Source organism: Monopterus albus, unplaced genomic scaffold, assembly GCF_001952655.1.
Source record: "Monopterus albus unplaced genomic scaffold, M_albus_1.0 scaffold65.1, whole genome shotgun sequence".
Classification (NCBI taxonomy): Eukaryota; Metazoa; Chordata; class Actinopteri; order Synbranchiformes; family Synbranchidae; genus Monopterus; species Monopterus albus.
In genome coordinates, this window is record NW_018127945.1 from 3,934,903 (window position 1) to 3,950,912 (window position 16,010).

Sequence of the window (16,010 nt, forward strand, 5' to 3'; positions counted from 1 at the left end):
TTCAAAAAGTGGTCAAATATAATGTGTTCTTGTGAATGAGGATGTACTGTCGCCGAACAATAGCTGCAGTAAGGTCAGTGACAACGTAGTTACATTTGGTTACATTTCCTGTGAACACTTCACAATAATAGCCATTAAAGGTTTTTAAAATATGCTTTTAATGTGAAAGAGCAGAAATGTTTCCTGCATTAGCAGCTAACGCTCCATGATTTAACAGCTACTCGAGAGGTGACGACTGCGTACATAACTGACAGGTTTACTTTTGTTAAGTCTAAACAATACTGGACCTGGAATAGCAGTGCGTTTGTCTCCTTGGTAGCTGTCAGTCATGAATAAGTGTGATACATGGTACAGTAGCAACTGTGGACGGGTGTCTGGTGTGTTTACATGTTTGTGAGTGATTTGTTTTCCCATGCGGGAAAAAGGGCTAATTTTACTGTCAGTCTTGTTTGAGACAATTTTGGACACCACAGTCAAAACAGTAGGAAGTGCATTGTTTTAAGTCAGTGTGCTGCTTTGTCATGATCTTTTAACCATTTACTCACCAGAAATGGCTGTTATGTGAATATGGACAGTAGAAATGGGTTGAACAAGTTGTGAATCTTACTGAAGCATCATGAGGAAACAGGTGCAGCAGCTCCTCACAACATACTGTACAGACTAACTCATTCTTTCAACTGAATTCTAAACATTCTGTCTGAAATGACTGCTTGTAGTTCAGGAAACATAGTAGTGAGTCCTAAAACCCAGAACTGAGTTAGGATTTTTTGCACTTCCAGTTCCGGCGTATTTTTCTTGGCTGCTACAGATCAACGCCAATTCTCATAAAAAGCGTTTTGTCACTTGCCTCTCTCATGCTACAGATAGAACTCTGTCAAATATGTCTCTGAGACATACATGTGAGGCACACGTCACCCCTGGAATCCCACCCCCCACCCAACAGACCATTTGTCCGGTCAATGTCTTGCTAACAGACAGACGGCTGTTCTGACAACAGTGATGCTGCACAGAGGTTGAGTTGGTGTGGACTGAATGGATCAAATGCTTCAGTAGCTTATGTGCTACTCACGTGTCTGTGAATTCTCAGAATGCCAACTGCACCGCTTGGCCCTTGTTGCCCAGTCTGAAAAAAATACTACTTGTAACCTACCAAACTGGCTTTTTGAGGGAACCAGGGTGAAGCCAACTTCTGGGCTGACCTACAAAGATACGTCATCCCTATGGCACTCTATATCCTTCACTAGAAGGCAGATAGAACAGATCTATGGGTTGAACTTTAACAGCAGAGAGTAGAAGAAGCACCCAAGAGAAGAGAAGAACAGATGGTGTGTTGAAGTCTAAGGCACCTTAAAGTTTCATCTCAGTGTATAAAGCAATTATAATAAGTTTGACTGGTGTTTAAAGCATTGTGTTTTCTTTGCAAGTGACATAAGTGATATTTAAAAAGAAAGAAGGAACAAAAGGACTCTGTCTGCTGCAGACTGTGACCTGTCCTATGGCTGTAGACAGGCCTTCATACTGTTTAATGCAAACATTTACACCACGTTGTATCCTGTTGTATTGCAGCCTCAATTAAAACACACACACACACACACACACACACACAGGCTTTGTAGTAAGCGGTCATGAATGACCTAGTTATTAAGTTGGCCTACAGCCACAGTGTTGTTGTAGACACTACCTCCTCCTCATCATCATCATCCTGCACCCATCGGTGCTGATGTCGCACCGTGGCATTTAGGCCTCTACCGATGGCTCATTCTTAGCTCCGTTATGGACAAAGCAACTGACAACGGCATTAAACACGTCCTCACCGGGAGAGTAGAGCCGTGCTAGCTGTCGAGCTCCGGCGTGCTGTGGTCCCCAGCGAGGCGCCGCGCTGCGTGCAGCCGCCCCGTGCTCATTCCCGTTCGGATCCTCCTCCGCCATGGACCGGTGCCTGATGTCGGTCTCGGAGAGTAGCGACGCCGCCATAACCCCTGGCCGCTGCTCCCCGCTTGAGCTTTTAACTGCAAATCATCAATTAGAAATCTGTCTCGGTCGGTAAGTGGTAGGTTATGTTTGTGACCCGGCCTCCGGTGGCGGATGCTGAGTGGATAGAGGAGGGAGACTGAACCAGCTGATGCTGGCTGGGCTGTACCGGAGCGGCCCCGTGTACCACCCGGAAATGCTCGGACGGAGCAGCGCTGACACACAGACCTATTTTACGGGGTTTGAACAGCGTTTGTCACGAACCGCTGTCGGTTGGAAACGGAGGACTACTTGCTCAAGTGTTTTTGTATCGCGACTCTTATCGCACTGCTTTAGTTCAACTTGTTTTTCAGCGTCAGGCTAAGTTGACGCGCGTCAGCTCTAGGGACCGTCTGCTTTTTACAGCCATGACAAAAGTGGAAGTGGTACCTTAAATTCAGTTCTGGTGTTTGTGTGCGTAGAGTACACACGCAAACACAACCACAGATATATAATGGATAATAAAATAAAAACCTATTTATTTATTTACTTCAAACCAGTCATCTTATCTGCTGTAATTGGCCAAATCCAAATTAGTCCCTCAAAAGAAAGTGCTTATATGGTAAAAGTAACAAAATTCAATTACTGACATTTGTAATATCAAATCCAGTTATGTAGAGGAAAACAGTGTGTGACCTAACATGTACAGTAAAGGCAAATCAGTTTATTTTCTAGATGTTATTATTTTGCCATGCTTGAAGGATTGGCCACGCAGTATTCCCAGCAGGAAACCTTCAAACCAGTGAATGTCTACATAGTCTACTGTACAATATGTGATTCTACAGAGGACAATTATTAGTTTTGCTAACAAACAAGCACATGTATTGAACACCTCCCCCTGGTGAAGTTGTGGTTTTTTTCAGGCCCCTGGTTTCAGAGAGTGGGCGCCCAGCTATCAGCCTTCCAACATGGAGGGTTTCAGCAGCTGTAAGAACCCAGCTGCCCACACATACAATTACTGCTGAAACAGAAGACTGCAGTCTGAAAATAAAATAGATTTAGACTATAATACATCATATAGTTTGACAGCTCATGTCATAAAAACACAACCATGATGTGAACCCTCATATTACTTCAGATAAACTACTGAATACATTTTGCACAAAATGATAGCTGTGGACTTTGTCCTCCGTCACTTACAGTACATAGAAATGTGTCAGGGAAGGGTCTTTAAACAGCCTGTGTAAACAGGAGGAACAATCAAGTAAAGCCTGTTTCAGTGATGGGCACTTGACTATGGTTTGTAGACAACTGTGTACACATGTACCCAAAATGTAATTGTATTAAATTGGACATCATCAGTAAGAATGTTCTGTTTAGAAAATGGGTGAGTCTCAAAGGTCCCACTATGGCATGAAATAACACAAAATACCAAAGATCCCACCCACCCCCAGCACGGACTGTTCATCTCCCTACCCTCTGGCCAGAGGTTCAGAAGTGTGAAATGTAGGACCACTAGACTGAAAAACTCTTTCTTTCCCTCTGCCATCAGACTCCTAAACAGCTGAGGAGTTTATTACCAGGAAACATGTAATGTACTGTTTACATTCTGTTTGCACATGCATAATTGCACAATGACTGTTGACTGCTGCACATGCTGCTCTCATGCAGCATACATTGTGTTATATTCTTTCATTATATTGCTGCATTTGTTGCTGCTTAAAGTGTCCTAGATTCTGTGTTACATGTGTAATTGCACAATGACTCTGCCGCACATGCTGCTCCCATGTAGCATACATTCTGTTATATTCTTATATATTTTTATTATATTGCTGCATCTGTTGCTGCTTAAAGTGCCTTAGATTTTGTGTTACTTATCCCTCTACTTTATATTTCATTTGTATTTTGTGGCATTCATGTGCACGGCAAAGTAAGAATTTCATTGAACAGGGAAACATGTTTCCTAACTGTGTATATGACAAACACTTTGAACCTTGAACCTTGAACCAAATTACTGAAATATCAGAATCAGAATCAGCTTTTTTAGCCAGGTGTGTCGGACACACGAGGAATTTGACTCTGGTACATTGGCTCTCGATTTGCATGTACATATCCCCATGCAAGGGGCAAGTAAACAGTAAACCAGCATTAGGCTGTGTAATATAAGAAAATAATCAGTATTAACAAGCAGCACACATTGCCAACAATGCAAAATAAACAGTATAAACAGGCAGTAAGCAATGCAGACAGACAAAGGAATGCTCATTGTGAAATGGAATAAATAGGAATAAAAACAGAGTAGAGTTGCACTGAGGTTTATTGTCCAGTCATACTGTTGTGGGTCAAGTGTTCATCAGAGTGACAGCCCAGGGGAAGAAACTGTCCCTGTGCCTGGTTGTCTTGGTGCACAGTGACCTGTAACGCTGTCTAGAGGGGAGGAGTTCAAACAGATTGTGTCCAGGGTGTGAGGGGTCTGCAGTGATCCTCTCTGCCCTCCTTTTGACCCGTGAGGTGTACAGGTCCTCCATGGAGGGCAGGCTCACACCAATGACCTTTTGTACTGTCCTGACTGTCCGCTGAAATCTGTACTTGATATATCATTTGATATATAATTTTTGATATATTAAGAAAAGGGTTGCCAGTACTACAGCACAGTTATGGCCAAAAATATTGACACCCCTGCATTTCTGTATGGAATGTATCAGATATGGGGGGTTTTCAGCTTTTTTGTGTTGTTCCAATGCAAAGAAAATAAATTAATATAAGAATGCCAAAATATTTGTGATTCCAATAGTTTTCAGGGAGAAGTGATGCGTCATCTGAGAGAAATGCAGGGGTGCCAATATTTTTGGCCATGACTAAGTAACACTCAGCTATGTGCAACTAAACGTCCTCCTCTCATTACTCTGTTTGATGACCTGTATTGGACTGTGTTTTACATCGTATGGCTCGTTGGGAAAAAAACAGAACATCTAGTTTGATCCATATGAACCACGGTTTACACTCCTTGCTGTATATCTGCTTTGTGTTGCTAAGGTCCATAAAAATAATGGCTCATGTTTGCTGCTCAATTTTACTGTAACATTCTTTAAAAATTATCACAGTCTTATCTCAGTCCTCTCAAACCACCCATCAGTATTGGAAGCTTTCAGTGTTTGTGGACTATCTTTAACTGTTAGTATCAAAGTTTTCCATTTTATCATTTTATTCTCCCCTTTATTTTATTATAGATTTATTTTGTTTCACTTCGTGAATATTCTCTAGTTATGATACCTTGCTGTTTTTTGTAAGTTTGGAATTATTCCTGTAGTTTTACTATAAATACCTCTGTCTGCATCGTTTACTGCCTGTTTATACTGCTTATTCTGATATATTGTGTTGGTTTACTGTTTACTTGCCCCTTGCATGGGGACATGTACATGCACATTGAGAGCCGATGTACCAGAGTCAAATTCTTCGTGTGTCTGACGCACCTGGCTAATAAAGCTGATTCTGATTAAATTTGTTTACAGTCTGAATGATGGTTTGCAACCTCTATGTTCTATGTGGTGAGATTTTACTGTGAACAAGGTACTTTTTTTTTTTACTTAAATTAAGTCTTTACTATATTTTATAGATATTATTGTTCCCATTAAATGTTTTGGAGCATTGGTTGTTGTCCTATGGGTATTTTATTAGATGTGATTTCTCTGATGTCACTATACTGATGTGCTCACAAGCCAAGATTCAAGAATCAAGATTTTTATTTGCCATTTATGCATAAACACACAGTCTAGGCATATAGGAATTTGTGTTCTCTTGGAGTCATGTAAAGAGTTTAAAGCCCAAAGAACAAACACCTAGTCTAAATATAAGATCACCCAAGAATACAAAATACAGAAAACCAAAACCAAAGACATTTTTGTAAGAGATGTTTTATGCTGAGGAACTCAAAATACTCATAATTAATAACTAACTTTGATTTCCAGGCACTGAGAAGCAGAATGATTCCTCACCGACTCCAATGTATGGACCAGGCTCTCCTTTGTGTTTCAAAGATAGTTTGAGGGTAAAGCCTTATCACAACCCAGCAAGAAAACCAGATGTGGACATTAAAACACCTAGCCTCATCACCATGACTACAAGTTGCAATTTAGCAATGTTATAGTGATTTTGGAATCTTTTTAGTGTAACCCAGCAGACAAGCTGATCGGAAGTTACAGCGTGCCAAATTTGAATAGTCTTCAGCCAAAGTTTGTAGACAAAGAAAGCTTTCGTAACCAGATTAAAAGTGAGTTTATTTAGGCCATGTTGTTTGTTTAGTTCTAAAGATGTCATCAGGATCATCCTGTGACAATCAGTTTAAATTAAACAGTTTTCCCTTGAGACATCACCAAATGCCAACAGCAGGACAAAGAACTGGCCACCGAGAAGCAGCTCTCTCGGACAGAAATCCCAGACAAATTCGGTGATGACAGATTTGTCCTGAAGCCCAGCTCAGGACCATTTCATAGCTCACGACAAAGATTGACTGACCCTTCTGACCCAGAAGGGCTCAAGCCCAGTACTCTTCCTTCATTGACATGAGCCCTACTAAAAGATAAGTGACCTGCACAGCTGGATGTCTTACAAAACATTAGTTATTACTAAATCCTCTAATCGATAGAAACTGATAGTAATTGTTCTCTCCAGATTCATGACTGAACCCCAGAGTTTAGATCCTAAATCTAGCTTAATTTTAGACAATTGTAACTCATTGTTCCACCATTGCTAAAAATAGACAGCCAGTCCTCCAGTGATCTACTGATTCCATTTATGTTACGCGGTACCATTTCATTGCATTTTACATTCTGATCTTGTACATATTGTAAATAAATGTATTTAGTTTATAGCTGACTTGATGTCATCTTTTCTCTTTTATTTATGGATACATGTGTCAGTGTTCTGAGAAATTACCAATGAGACCGAAATAATTACTTAGATTAACAAATTCATCAACGATGTGATGGAACCATAACCATTTGGTGCCCTGCTCTAATGAGGTATTAAAATATGAAAAATATTAAATATTGAATTCATCTTCATAAAGTGTTGTCATTTCCGTTACATTGAGGAGTGAAATTAAGGACACATGCACTCCTTTAAAATCTCAAACAAGCAGCGTGTCTTGTTTTGTAACTGTGGATATATTCAGAGATGATTGTGACAATGTGTTACCAGTCCTTGGGTATAATGACCCTGCACAGGCTAACAGCATAGTCCTAGCACTCACGACACAGTTTTAGTGTCAAGGTCAGAAGACATGTTAATAAAGGTTTAATAAGAAATGTTTTTCTTCCTGTCATCTTTGAAGGGAGTCCTGATCCCTGGTTTGGAACCGTCGAGTTAGAAAATCCTTTTATATAAGTTTGATGTTGTAATGCATTATGTAGCGTACCTTAAATTGGCTTATATTAATAGATGTGCTGTTTTAAAAATCTGGACTCACTTCATCATCACGCACTGTAACTGGAAAGTATTGCAATTAAATAACACTGACATTTCCTGTGAATAAATGCACATCACACAGAAATTCTTTATTCGGCTTTTATTTATTCATCTTTTTTTGTCTGTACTAGATTATTGCAATCTGGTTAATTCACATTTAAAAAGCAGTCATTGACCAGACGCACTGAAATCGATGATATTCATTTTTACAATAACCATCATAGGCCCCGTAGAGACTGGAAAACCCAATCCAAAAAAGAAAGATCTGTATGTTTTTTTAACTTTATTTTGTGTGATGTCTTTTTCATAGTAATTACAAAAAGAAAAAAATATATATAACAATAATCATAAAAAGGAGAGTCTGGGAGGGGGAAACTCAGGAATATTACGATTGGCAAACAAACAATCACAACACGGCACAAGTACCTACGTACAGAGAGAAATAAAAGGTACAAAAATGAAAACAGAAAATAAGCCCAAATGGCAGAAAGAAATATCTAAAAAATTGGCACCTATGAAGATGAATACAACAAGCAACTGAGGGGACGACAAAATGAAGCATTTCCTAGAGTCTATTTAAGAAACCCAAAACAAATGGTGTTCTCTTGCCTTTTCTTTTCTATTTGTAAAAAAAAAATAAAATGCATGAGCTGAGGAGAGGAGAGGAGAGGGGAGGAGGAAGAAGCTGGTGGTGGGGGGGTTTTGCAGGGACAATAAAAAATACTGCACATACAATACCTTTTTTCACCCTTCTTTTTCCTTCATCTAGCTCTTACCATTTCTCTCACCCACTTTTTCCTTTCTTTATTTAATAGCATATCCCATTAATATTCCTTTCCCCCGCTGCTCCTAATAGCCGCACCCAGTGGCGCGATCGTTAGAGTTTTACATGTGAGTAGCAAATGACACTTTGATTGGCTGTGATGTGGAGATGGGGATCCCCTGCCGACTCCGGGTCGGGGGCCCCGGCTGAGCCGAGAGATCCTGCCGGGCCTCGGTCTCACTGCGCGTGCTGACTCAGCGTGTGGTTCTGGAGGGGGAGAGGGAGAGGGAGAGGCAGAAAGAAAAAGTGAGAACACATGATGAGAGAAATAATGGGCTATGTGAGCACAGTGCTTTCCCCTTGCCCCCCCCCCCCACCCAATAATAGAACAGAGGAGAACAGAAACACAACTGCCTCCCACAGTACAGATAGCAAGGCCTCCTCGCTTTATACAAAGTGTCATGAAAGAGGAAAAAGAGGAAGAGAAGAGCAAAAGGGAAAGAAGAAGACAAAACATGACACAAACAAGACAACTCGACTGCATGGTGTAGGCAGAGTAAAACACTGAATTGTTGCTTACACAAAACTATTTAGTTGTGTAACCATAATGCTATCCAGATGTCATGCAGCAGATTTAAACATTTTAAAGCTGTAACACACATTTTGTCATTAGCGGCTGCATCAAGAACAACACATCATGTGATGTACAAATGTTTGTCGATTTTTACATACACACAAACATACAAAGTCCTAGCTCCCTACCCATTCATGGACCCAGTGGCTTCAATAAAGTAGAACCTGGCATTGGTCAGAACCAAATAATAAAGGCCATAGCATGTATTCTGGTTTTGTTTTCCATATTTGTGGGAAAGCAGCACCTTGTTTTGTTTATTCTGATCTGTATCTTCTGACACAGTGATTCGTATTTTACAGAGACTGTCTCAGACTCTCAGAGACTCTTGCACTAATCTCTCCAGAGGAATTGGTGCACTTCTTCTCAGTACATAATCAAAATGTGCAATGTAGATACTAGATATATTACTGTTGTCACTGCATCATAAAAACACAACAAAATGTCATCTGGTGTTCAACTCCCAGTTAGCAACAATTGTCTAGTATAAGTAAACACACCAGATAGACAAACAAATAAACAAAATTTGCACTCATAAAGGAATATTACAACTAATGATGGTTACAAATGGTAAAATGGTACAAAAATGCCATAAATATTATCGAACTACTTGAAACAGATACTTAACCAAGTGATTACAGCTGCATGTTAAGTCCATGTTAAGCAGGCTAATGATTTAATTATATTGCACACAACCATAAATCTATTAATATGTTAACTTTTTTTTGCTTTAAGAGAGATACACACAAATAAATACACATTAACAGGCCTGAACATACACAAAAATGTGCAGAAAGGTGCACGTTCAGTTCAGCATTCCTGATCTCACACACACGCAGACAAACACACTTTCACTGTCAGTCTTCTGTGACTCCTCCATATCAGCTGCAGTGGGGAACTGAACTCATGATAATCTGGATGCTAGCATCACACCTAAAGCTGGGGAGATACTGTCTGTGTGTGTTTATCAGAAAGATTTTCACTACGATGCTTTCTTCCTCCTCTCTCCTCATTTTCCCCAGGCTGTACAGCACTCTTCCTGTGAAACATCCCTTGCCTCTCTCTCTCGCTCTCTCTCTCTCACGCACACACACACACACACACACACAAATTCCCTCTGAAATATTTCCCTATCATCCCTGCTACTTCACACATATGCACTCTCACTTATAGATGCACGCAACTCACACAATTCCCAGTGAAATCTTCCCAATCAACGCCCTCCCCTCCCACACACACACCCTTCGCCACCACTAAAAGCAGCTTTCACAGATTAATCGCTCTCTCTTGCAGATAGGCTTCACTACAGAAAGAAAAAAAGACAAAAAAAGAACATCGGTTGGGAGAATGAAAAAAGAGGAGGGGGTAGGAGGATGAACAGAACAGAACAGAGAAGTGGGCGTACGGGGACAGAAATGCTAAGGATTATACGTGGTTTGGGGTTGATAAACACTTATTTGTCATTCTGTGGTCCTTATCTTGCTGTGCATGTTTTACTGAGCCCTTTGGAGTGTGTGTGTGTGTGTGTGTGTGTTTGAGAGTGTCTGTCACTCGGCTTTAGAGGCCAAGCTAGCCTTTCCAGGAGGAAGCAAAGGCTCTTGTTGCCCTACAAATTCTAGAGGCCTCCACACACAAACACCCACATTAACACACATACACACACAAGGGTTTCAGAGAAATGCGTGTGTAAATGAGCAAAATAACGAATGGGACAGTGAGAAATAAGTGTCTGTTTCTCTATGTGTGTGTTGGTGTGGGCATCTCTCTAGTGCGTAAGCGGATCTCAATAGGAGCCACTGACCCTGTTATGATAGAAAATCCCCCCCCCCCATCACGTTCTCTCATCCTCAGCCTCTCCACTCCATCACCAAGCAAACTTGCTGCATTTCCTCTCAGTGCCAGAAGAGGTCAGGCTCATTCACCTTTCAAAAATGGACAGGAGACGAGGTAGAATGTGTAAGCTGCATCTGTCCTGTGTCTGACAAATGTTGTGTCTGGCTTTCATCATTACACACTTGCCTCATATGTGACCTCTTTGCGTGAGGTCATATGTAACATATTAGCAATGTGAATAGAGAAAACAGAGTTCAGTGTAAAAATGACCCTGTAATAGAAGGAATGAAACAATGGAGGCACGGAGTAAAGAAGTAGAGAGAAGAGGAGAAAGAGAGAGTTTGAACCTGTGTGTGTTTTCCCTCAGGTTCTTTAAGTCCTACTGCTGGCGTATTGATTTGTAGATGGTGCAAGGGATGGAGAGGAAGGGCAGAGGAAGAGGAGGGAGGAATGGATGGAGGGAGGCCATGGTCAATCCCCAGAGGATCTTGCAGCGCTGCAGCAGACTGCTGGAAATAGCCCAGAGGAGAGGGGAGGAGAAAGCAAGACTGGTAGGAAGGCGAGAGAAAGGGGTGAGAGAAGAATGTAGCGGACAGGTGGATGACAGCCAGCCACGCCACACACTTCATATGACACACCCACACTGACACCTCCTGGTCACTTCTCTTCATTAATGTTGTTGCTGGGAGCTCAGCATTGATTATGCAACACTGTTATTGATCAGAAGTGTGTGTGTATCACAGTATGACATCTACTCTACAGCAAAGTAAATGATATATTCTACAGACAAAAAGGAGGCCAGAGGAAGGAAAAGAAGTGAAGAGGAGGAGAAGAAGGAAGAAGATGATTACTGTGGTGTGAGGCCTGTGATTAGGATGGGAAACTGAGATAAAGTTGCTGGTAATGACACTGCACACCTGCAGATGTTTTACAGTAAAAGGCTTCCAGCAAAGTGAAGGAACTCTGCCCCATGAATGACTGGAAGTCTTTAAATATGAAACAGGTGACAAAAGCATGTATGAATTTACATCAAGAGTAAACAACAGCAGCAAGGCAACAAAATGTGATAAAAACATGAACATAAAACAGAGGAGAAACTATGGAAACTGAACATTAAGGCTTCTCAAATAAAGGCCTGGTTCTTGCTCCGTGGGCGATGTGCATTCTGCTATATTCTACAGTTTATGTATTCAAATAGGAAGTGTGTTTTTCAGCCTCTCCCAGCTCAGGACACTCAACATGGCTCGTGTTGCTTTTGTAAAACCCACTTCTTGAATGGTTTAAAAGAATACTAACATGAACCCTAGTTCGGACTTTGTTCCACCATGTCTCTGCTGTTCTGTTTGTAGGAGGGGGTGTGCATGTTCTGATACGAACAGTCTTCCAGGCCAGTCAGTACAGAGGCTTGTCTTTGTTTCTCTGAAACTGCTTAGAGAGAGCGAGGCTAAAGCCTGCAGAGCCCCAGGCCCTAGGGAAATATGGTCCTGTTGTATTACCCACGCACAACAACACTGCCAGACATACACAGGAATACATTCACAGACGTGCACTCATAGCTATGAGCACATGCAGGCACAGACACACAATGCCAATAAAAATGCAAAGACTGCAGTATACAATAGCTGACACACACACACACACACACACACAATCTCATGGGTAAAGGGAGAAGAGGATGACGGCGGAAACACAGAGATGGTGATAAGTGAAAATCTAATCTGCCTTGTCCTGATCTTCTCTGCAATCTAACGCACTCCACTTTAAATGTGTGCGTATGCATTTGTGTTCTGGTGATGATGCTGACAGTTCCACTACCACTGTCACCTTTAATACTGTAATGTGTGTGTGTGTGTGTGTGTGTGTGTGTGTGTGTGTGCTATGCCTGGCCAGCTTCACATGTACAGCAGAAACATATAGGTGCCACCTGGTCTGAATAAAGCTGGAGCAACCAAAGTCATCAGATTAGAACAAAGTGAGAATGAGCACAGTTAGACTTTGCCACTGACAAACAAGGCGATGAGTCGTTTGAATGCCAAGTCAGCAGGGTGACAAAATAACTTTCTCCTCATTTACTTGAACACACAAACACATTGCCGTTCTGTTACAATATAACAACTACACCTTGAAATGTAAGTGCCAAGTCTTTAACAGACACAGGAAGAGGAAGCACTGCTGTTGGAACAATGCCTTGTGTCTGTGTGCATGTGTGCTACCAACATGCATCAGCGAATGTCTGTCAGTACGTGAATTTGTGTCAAATGAGTGTGTATGTGAGGGTAATTGGAGGCAGTCCAAAAGCTGTGTGTGTGTATGTGTGCCCTATCTCCAGTGCTGTTTTTAACACCAAATGAAAAATCACCTTAGTCGCCCTGTGGTCTTCTTTGGGTTTAGTGTATTTATAGCTCAGAGCTGACACTCTTCCAGCAGAGTGAGCGTGTCTCTGTCTATATCTGTGTCTCTGTGTGTCTAGGACTAGCAGATGGACTGTCTTAGTCCTCTTCCTCTACTCCCTAGCTTGTCTTTAGCCCCACCCATGAAGGACAGGATGCTGCTTTGGGAGTAGATTGAAAATAAACGCACCCCTACCCTTAACATCCCACCAACACATATTCCCTGCTCCCCTCCCACTATACTTTCTCTCACTGTCTGTTTTTGTCCCCATCTAACCCTGCTCTCCCTCTTTCTCTTTCTCAGACTGTACAATGAAGCTCCACACATTATCTTCAGATTATCTATCCAAAGCCTCCTGTAGCTCTCTCTCTTTCCAGGCAAGTCACGATGGCCTCCGTCACTCCACCAAGGGTGATGTCTCTGACCAGGTCCTGTTGGGATTACTCCCTCCCTTTCTTTCTCCCAATGGGACTTCCCCTTTCCTGTTGCTACTGGCTGCAACAGCCTGGTCTGAAGCAGTAAACACAACCCAAAATACACTCACAGCATGAAAACTGCACACATATACCTGGTCACACAAACACAGTCTCAAAGGCAAACACACAGGGATCTACACCAGATTCACAGCAAAGATGAGGGCTGCTGGAAAAAGTTGCACAAAATAGGAAGTGACCTCCAGCACAAATAGCTGATCATTCCAGAGTACTGCATCACATGTGAGTCACACCAATATAGAGAAAAAAGTAAGCATGTTCACAAAAAATGAATGATTTCATCCTCTCTCCCTCTCTCTCTCTCTCTCTCTCTCTCTCTCACACACACACACACACCGAGTATTCTCAGGGTTGAGGACTGTGGTCCTTGTAGACAGTAAAGCTAACTGCCAGATGAGGACTAGAGCCTGCAGACATGGGTGACGTGACAAACATATACACAAGCAGACTAAAGCACATATAAAAACACAGGCATAACAGTGAATATGTGACGTGTTTACAGATTCAGAAAATACACATGCCCTTACACTGGGTAAAGCTAAATGGCAGCCAGACATAATGAAAAATAAAGGTTACAGATGTACAAATAAATGCACAGACATGATCCATCCAACACACACATGAGCTCACAATTAGCAAAGCGTGCTGGCTTTCTGTGTCACTGTCATATTACTACACACGCCCAACCTCCATCAGTCCCTAGGGGCCCTGATTTTTTGATTAACATGCACCCTAAAGTGGCAGAAAGGCATAAACAAAGAGCATGAGAGTAGAAATGGATCAGTGAAAGGAGAGAGGAGAATAGACTGGGGTGACAGCAGAAGTGAGGTACTGATGTTGTAATGGTGGAAAAGGGCTGAGATTAACTATAATACTGGGCTGACTATAAAAATGAGGGAGAACGGATGGACGGACGGATGAAAATGGGAATCTCAGTATTTTCTTTTATATGAGAACAATGATATTAGACAGTCCTAAGGAGCAGAGAGGAACAGTCAAAACTAACAACAAAGGAAACACCAACAAACACAGAGTATTTTTATTGTTAGGGCTGAGTTACTAAATGTAGGATCTGTTAATGCAGCGGTCCCCAACCTTGGGGCTGGAACGGCGCATCAACATAACTGATTATGTAAAAATGTCAATTTACATAAAATGTGTCACAGTGTTTACATTCATGCTGAAAATGTGATTTTATCCCAAGAGGCCTGAACTAAATCATCAAAAGTGTGTAAATTCTTAAAACAGATACCTAAAAAATGGTGCTCTGCATGCTTTGTCAAACTGAAATGGCCCACTGCAGCAGCACAACTGCTATGCACGAGCATCTCAAAACAAAATGTCCTGGGGCTGTCTGACCTCGAAACGACGACACAGCAGCGTAAGCAGCTATTACACTGAGTTTTGTCTGATTGTTAGTTTGTGTTCTTATCTACTGTGTTTCAGACATGAACTCAACGGAGGACTCCCTAGAGTAGATGCTATTGGCTATGCTATTGGCTGTAGTGGCAACACCACTTTCCAGCTCACATGCAAGTTGTAAGCTGTTTGTTTGTGCACATAAAGGCCTATAAAATTAAACAGCATAGATTTCTCACAAACATTACAATGTAAGTCGGTGTAAGCAATCTTTTGCAGATAAATACTACAAGTGCATTTCAGGAGACAACACAACAGGAATGCATTCTCTTAGATGTTTCTCTAATCTTTGCTTTAAAATGCCTCTAAAAATGACAAAAGGGAATATATTTGGTTGGGTAATATGGCTGACTTGACAAAACTGAGATGTATGCACCCACTGCAGACAGGGCTGATTTGAATCTGACATTTTATTAAAACAAAAAAAATGGCATGCTGACTCTCCGTGCAACAACCAGAAAAAGTTACATGAATGAATGCCTTGGGTTTTTCAGCTGCTGATGTGGTGAGTTGCAGTGTGTTTGTGCCCTGCCCATGTCTGTATGAGCGTATCTGGGCAGGGCTGACAGAACACTACACCATGCAGAGTCTGCCCTGTTCTGTGACACACAGCCTCATTCACCTGTTACACACATATACAGTGAGGAACAGAAGTATTTGAACACCCTGCGATTTTGCAAGTTCTCCCACTTAGAAATCATGGAGGGGTCTGAAATTCACATTGTAGGTGCATTCCCACTCTGAGAGACAGAATTAAAAAAAAAATTCAGGAAATCACATTGTATGATTTTTAAAGAATTTATTTGTCTTGCACTGCTGAACATAAGTATTTGAACACCTGAGAAAATCAGTGTTAATATTTGGTACAGAAACCTTTGTTTGCAATTACAGAGGTCAAACGTTTCCTGTAGTTCTTGACCAGATTTGCACACACTGCAACAGGGATTTTGGCCCACTCCTCCACACAGATCTCCTCTAGATCTGTCAGGTTTCGGGGCTGTCGCTGAGCAACGCGGAGTTTAAGCTCCCTCCAAAGATGTTCTATTGGACTGAGGTCTGGAGA

The 16,010-nt window shown here is 41.6% G+C and overlaps 2 protein-coding genes across 7 annotated transcripts in view; both read right to left on the reverse strand.

Annotated features, from left to right (window-relative positions):
- The window catches only part of LOC109962562 (transmembrane protein 189), a 51,103-nt gene extending 48,674 nt beyond the window's left edge, over positions 1–2,429 (reverse strand). The window contains exon 1 of the mRNA XM_020604396.1: positions 1,815–2,429. Within this exon, the coding sequence (XP_020460052.1) occupies positions 1,815–1,974 (160 nt within the window). The 5' untranslated portion in view covers positions 1,975–2,429. The remainder of the gene's footprint in view (positions 1–1,814) is intronic.
- A 5,072-nt stretch (positions 2,430–7,501) lies between these two features.
- znf423 (zinc finger protein 423) overlaps positions 7,502–16,010 on the reverse strand; it is a 185,141-nt gene continuing 176,632 nt past the window's right edge. For all 6 annotated transcript variants that reach the window (XM_020604340.1, XM_020604342.1, XM_020604343.1 and 3 more), the window contains one exon: positions 7,502–8,446. In XM_020604340.1, coding sequence (XP_020459996.1) covers positions 8,417–8,446 — 30 coding nt within the window. In that variant the 3' untranslated portion in view covers positions 7,502–8,416. The remainder of the gene's footprint in view (positions 8,447–16,010) is intronic.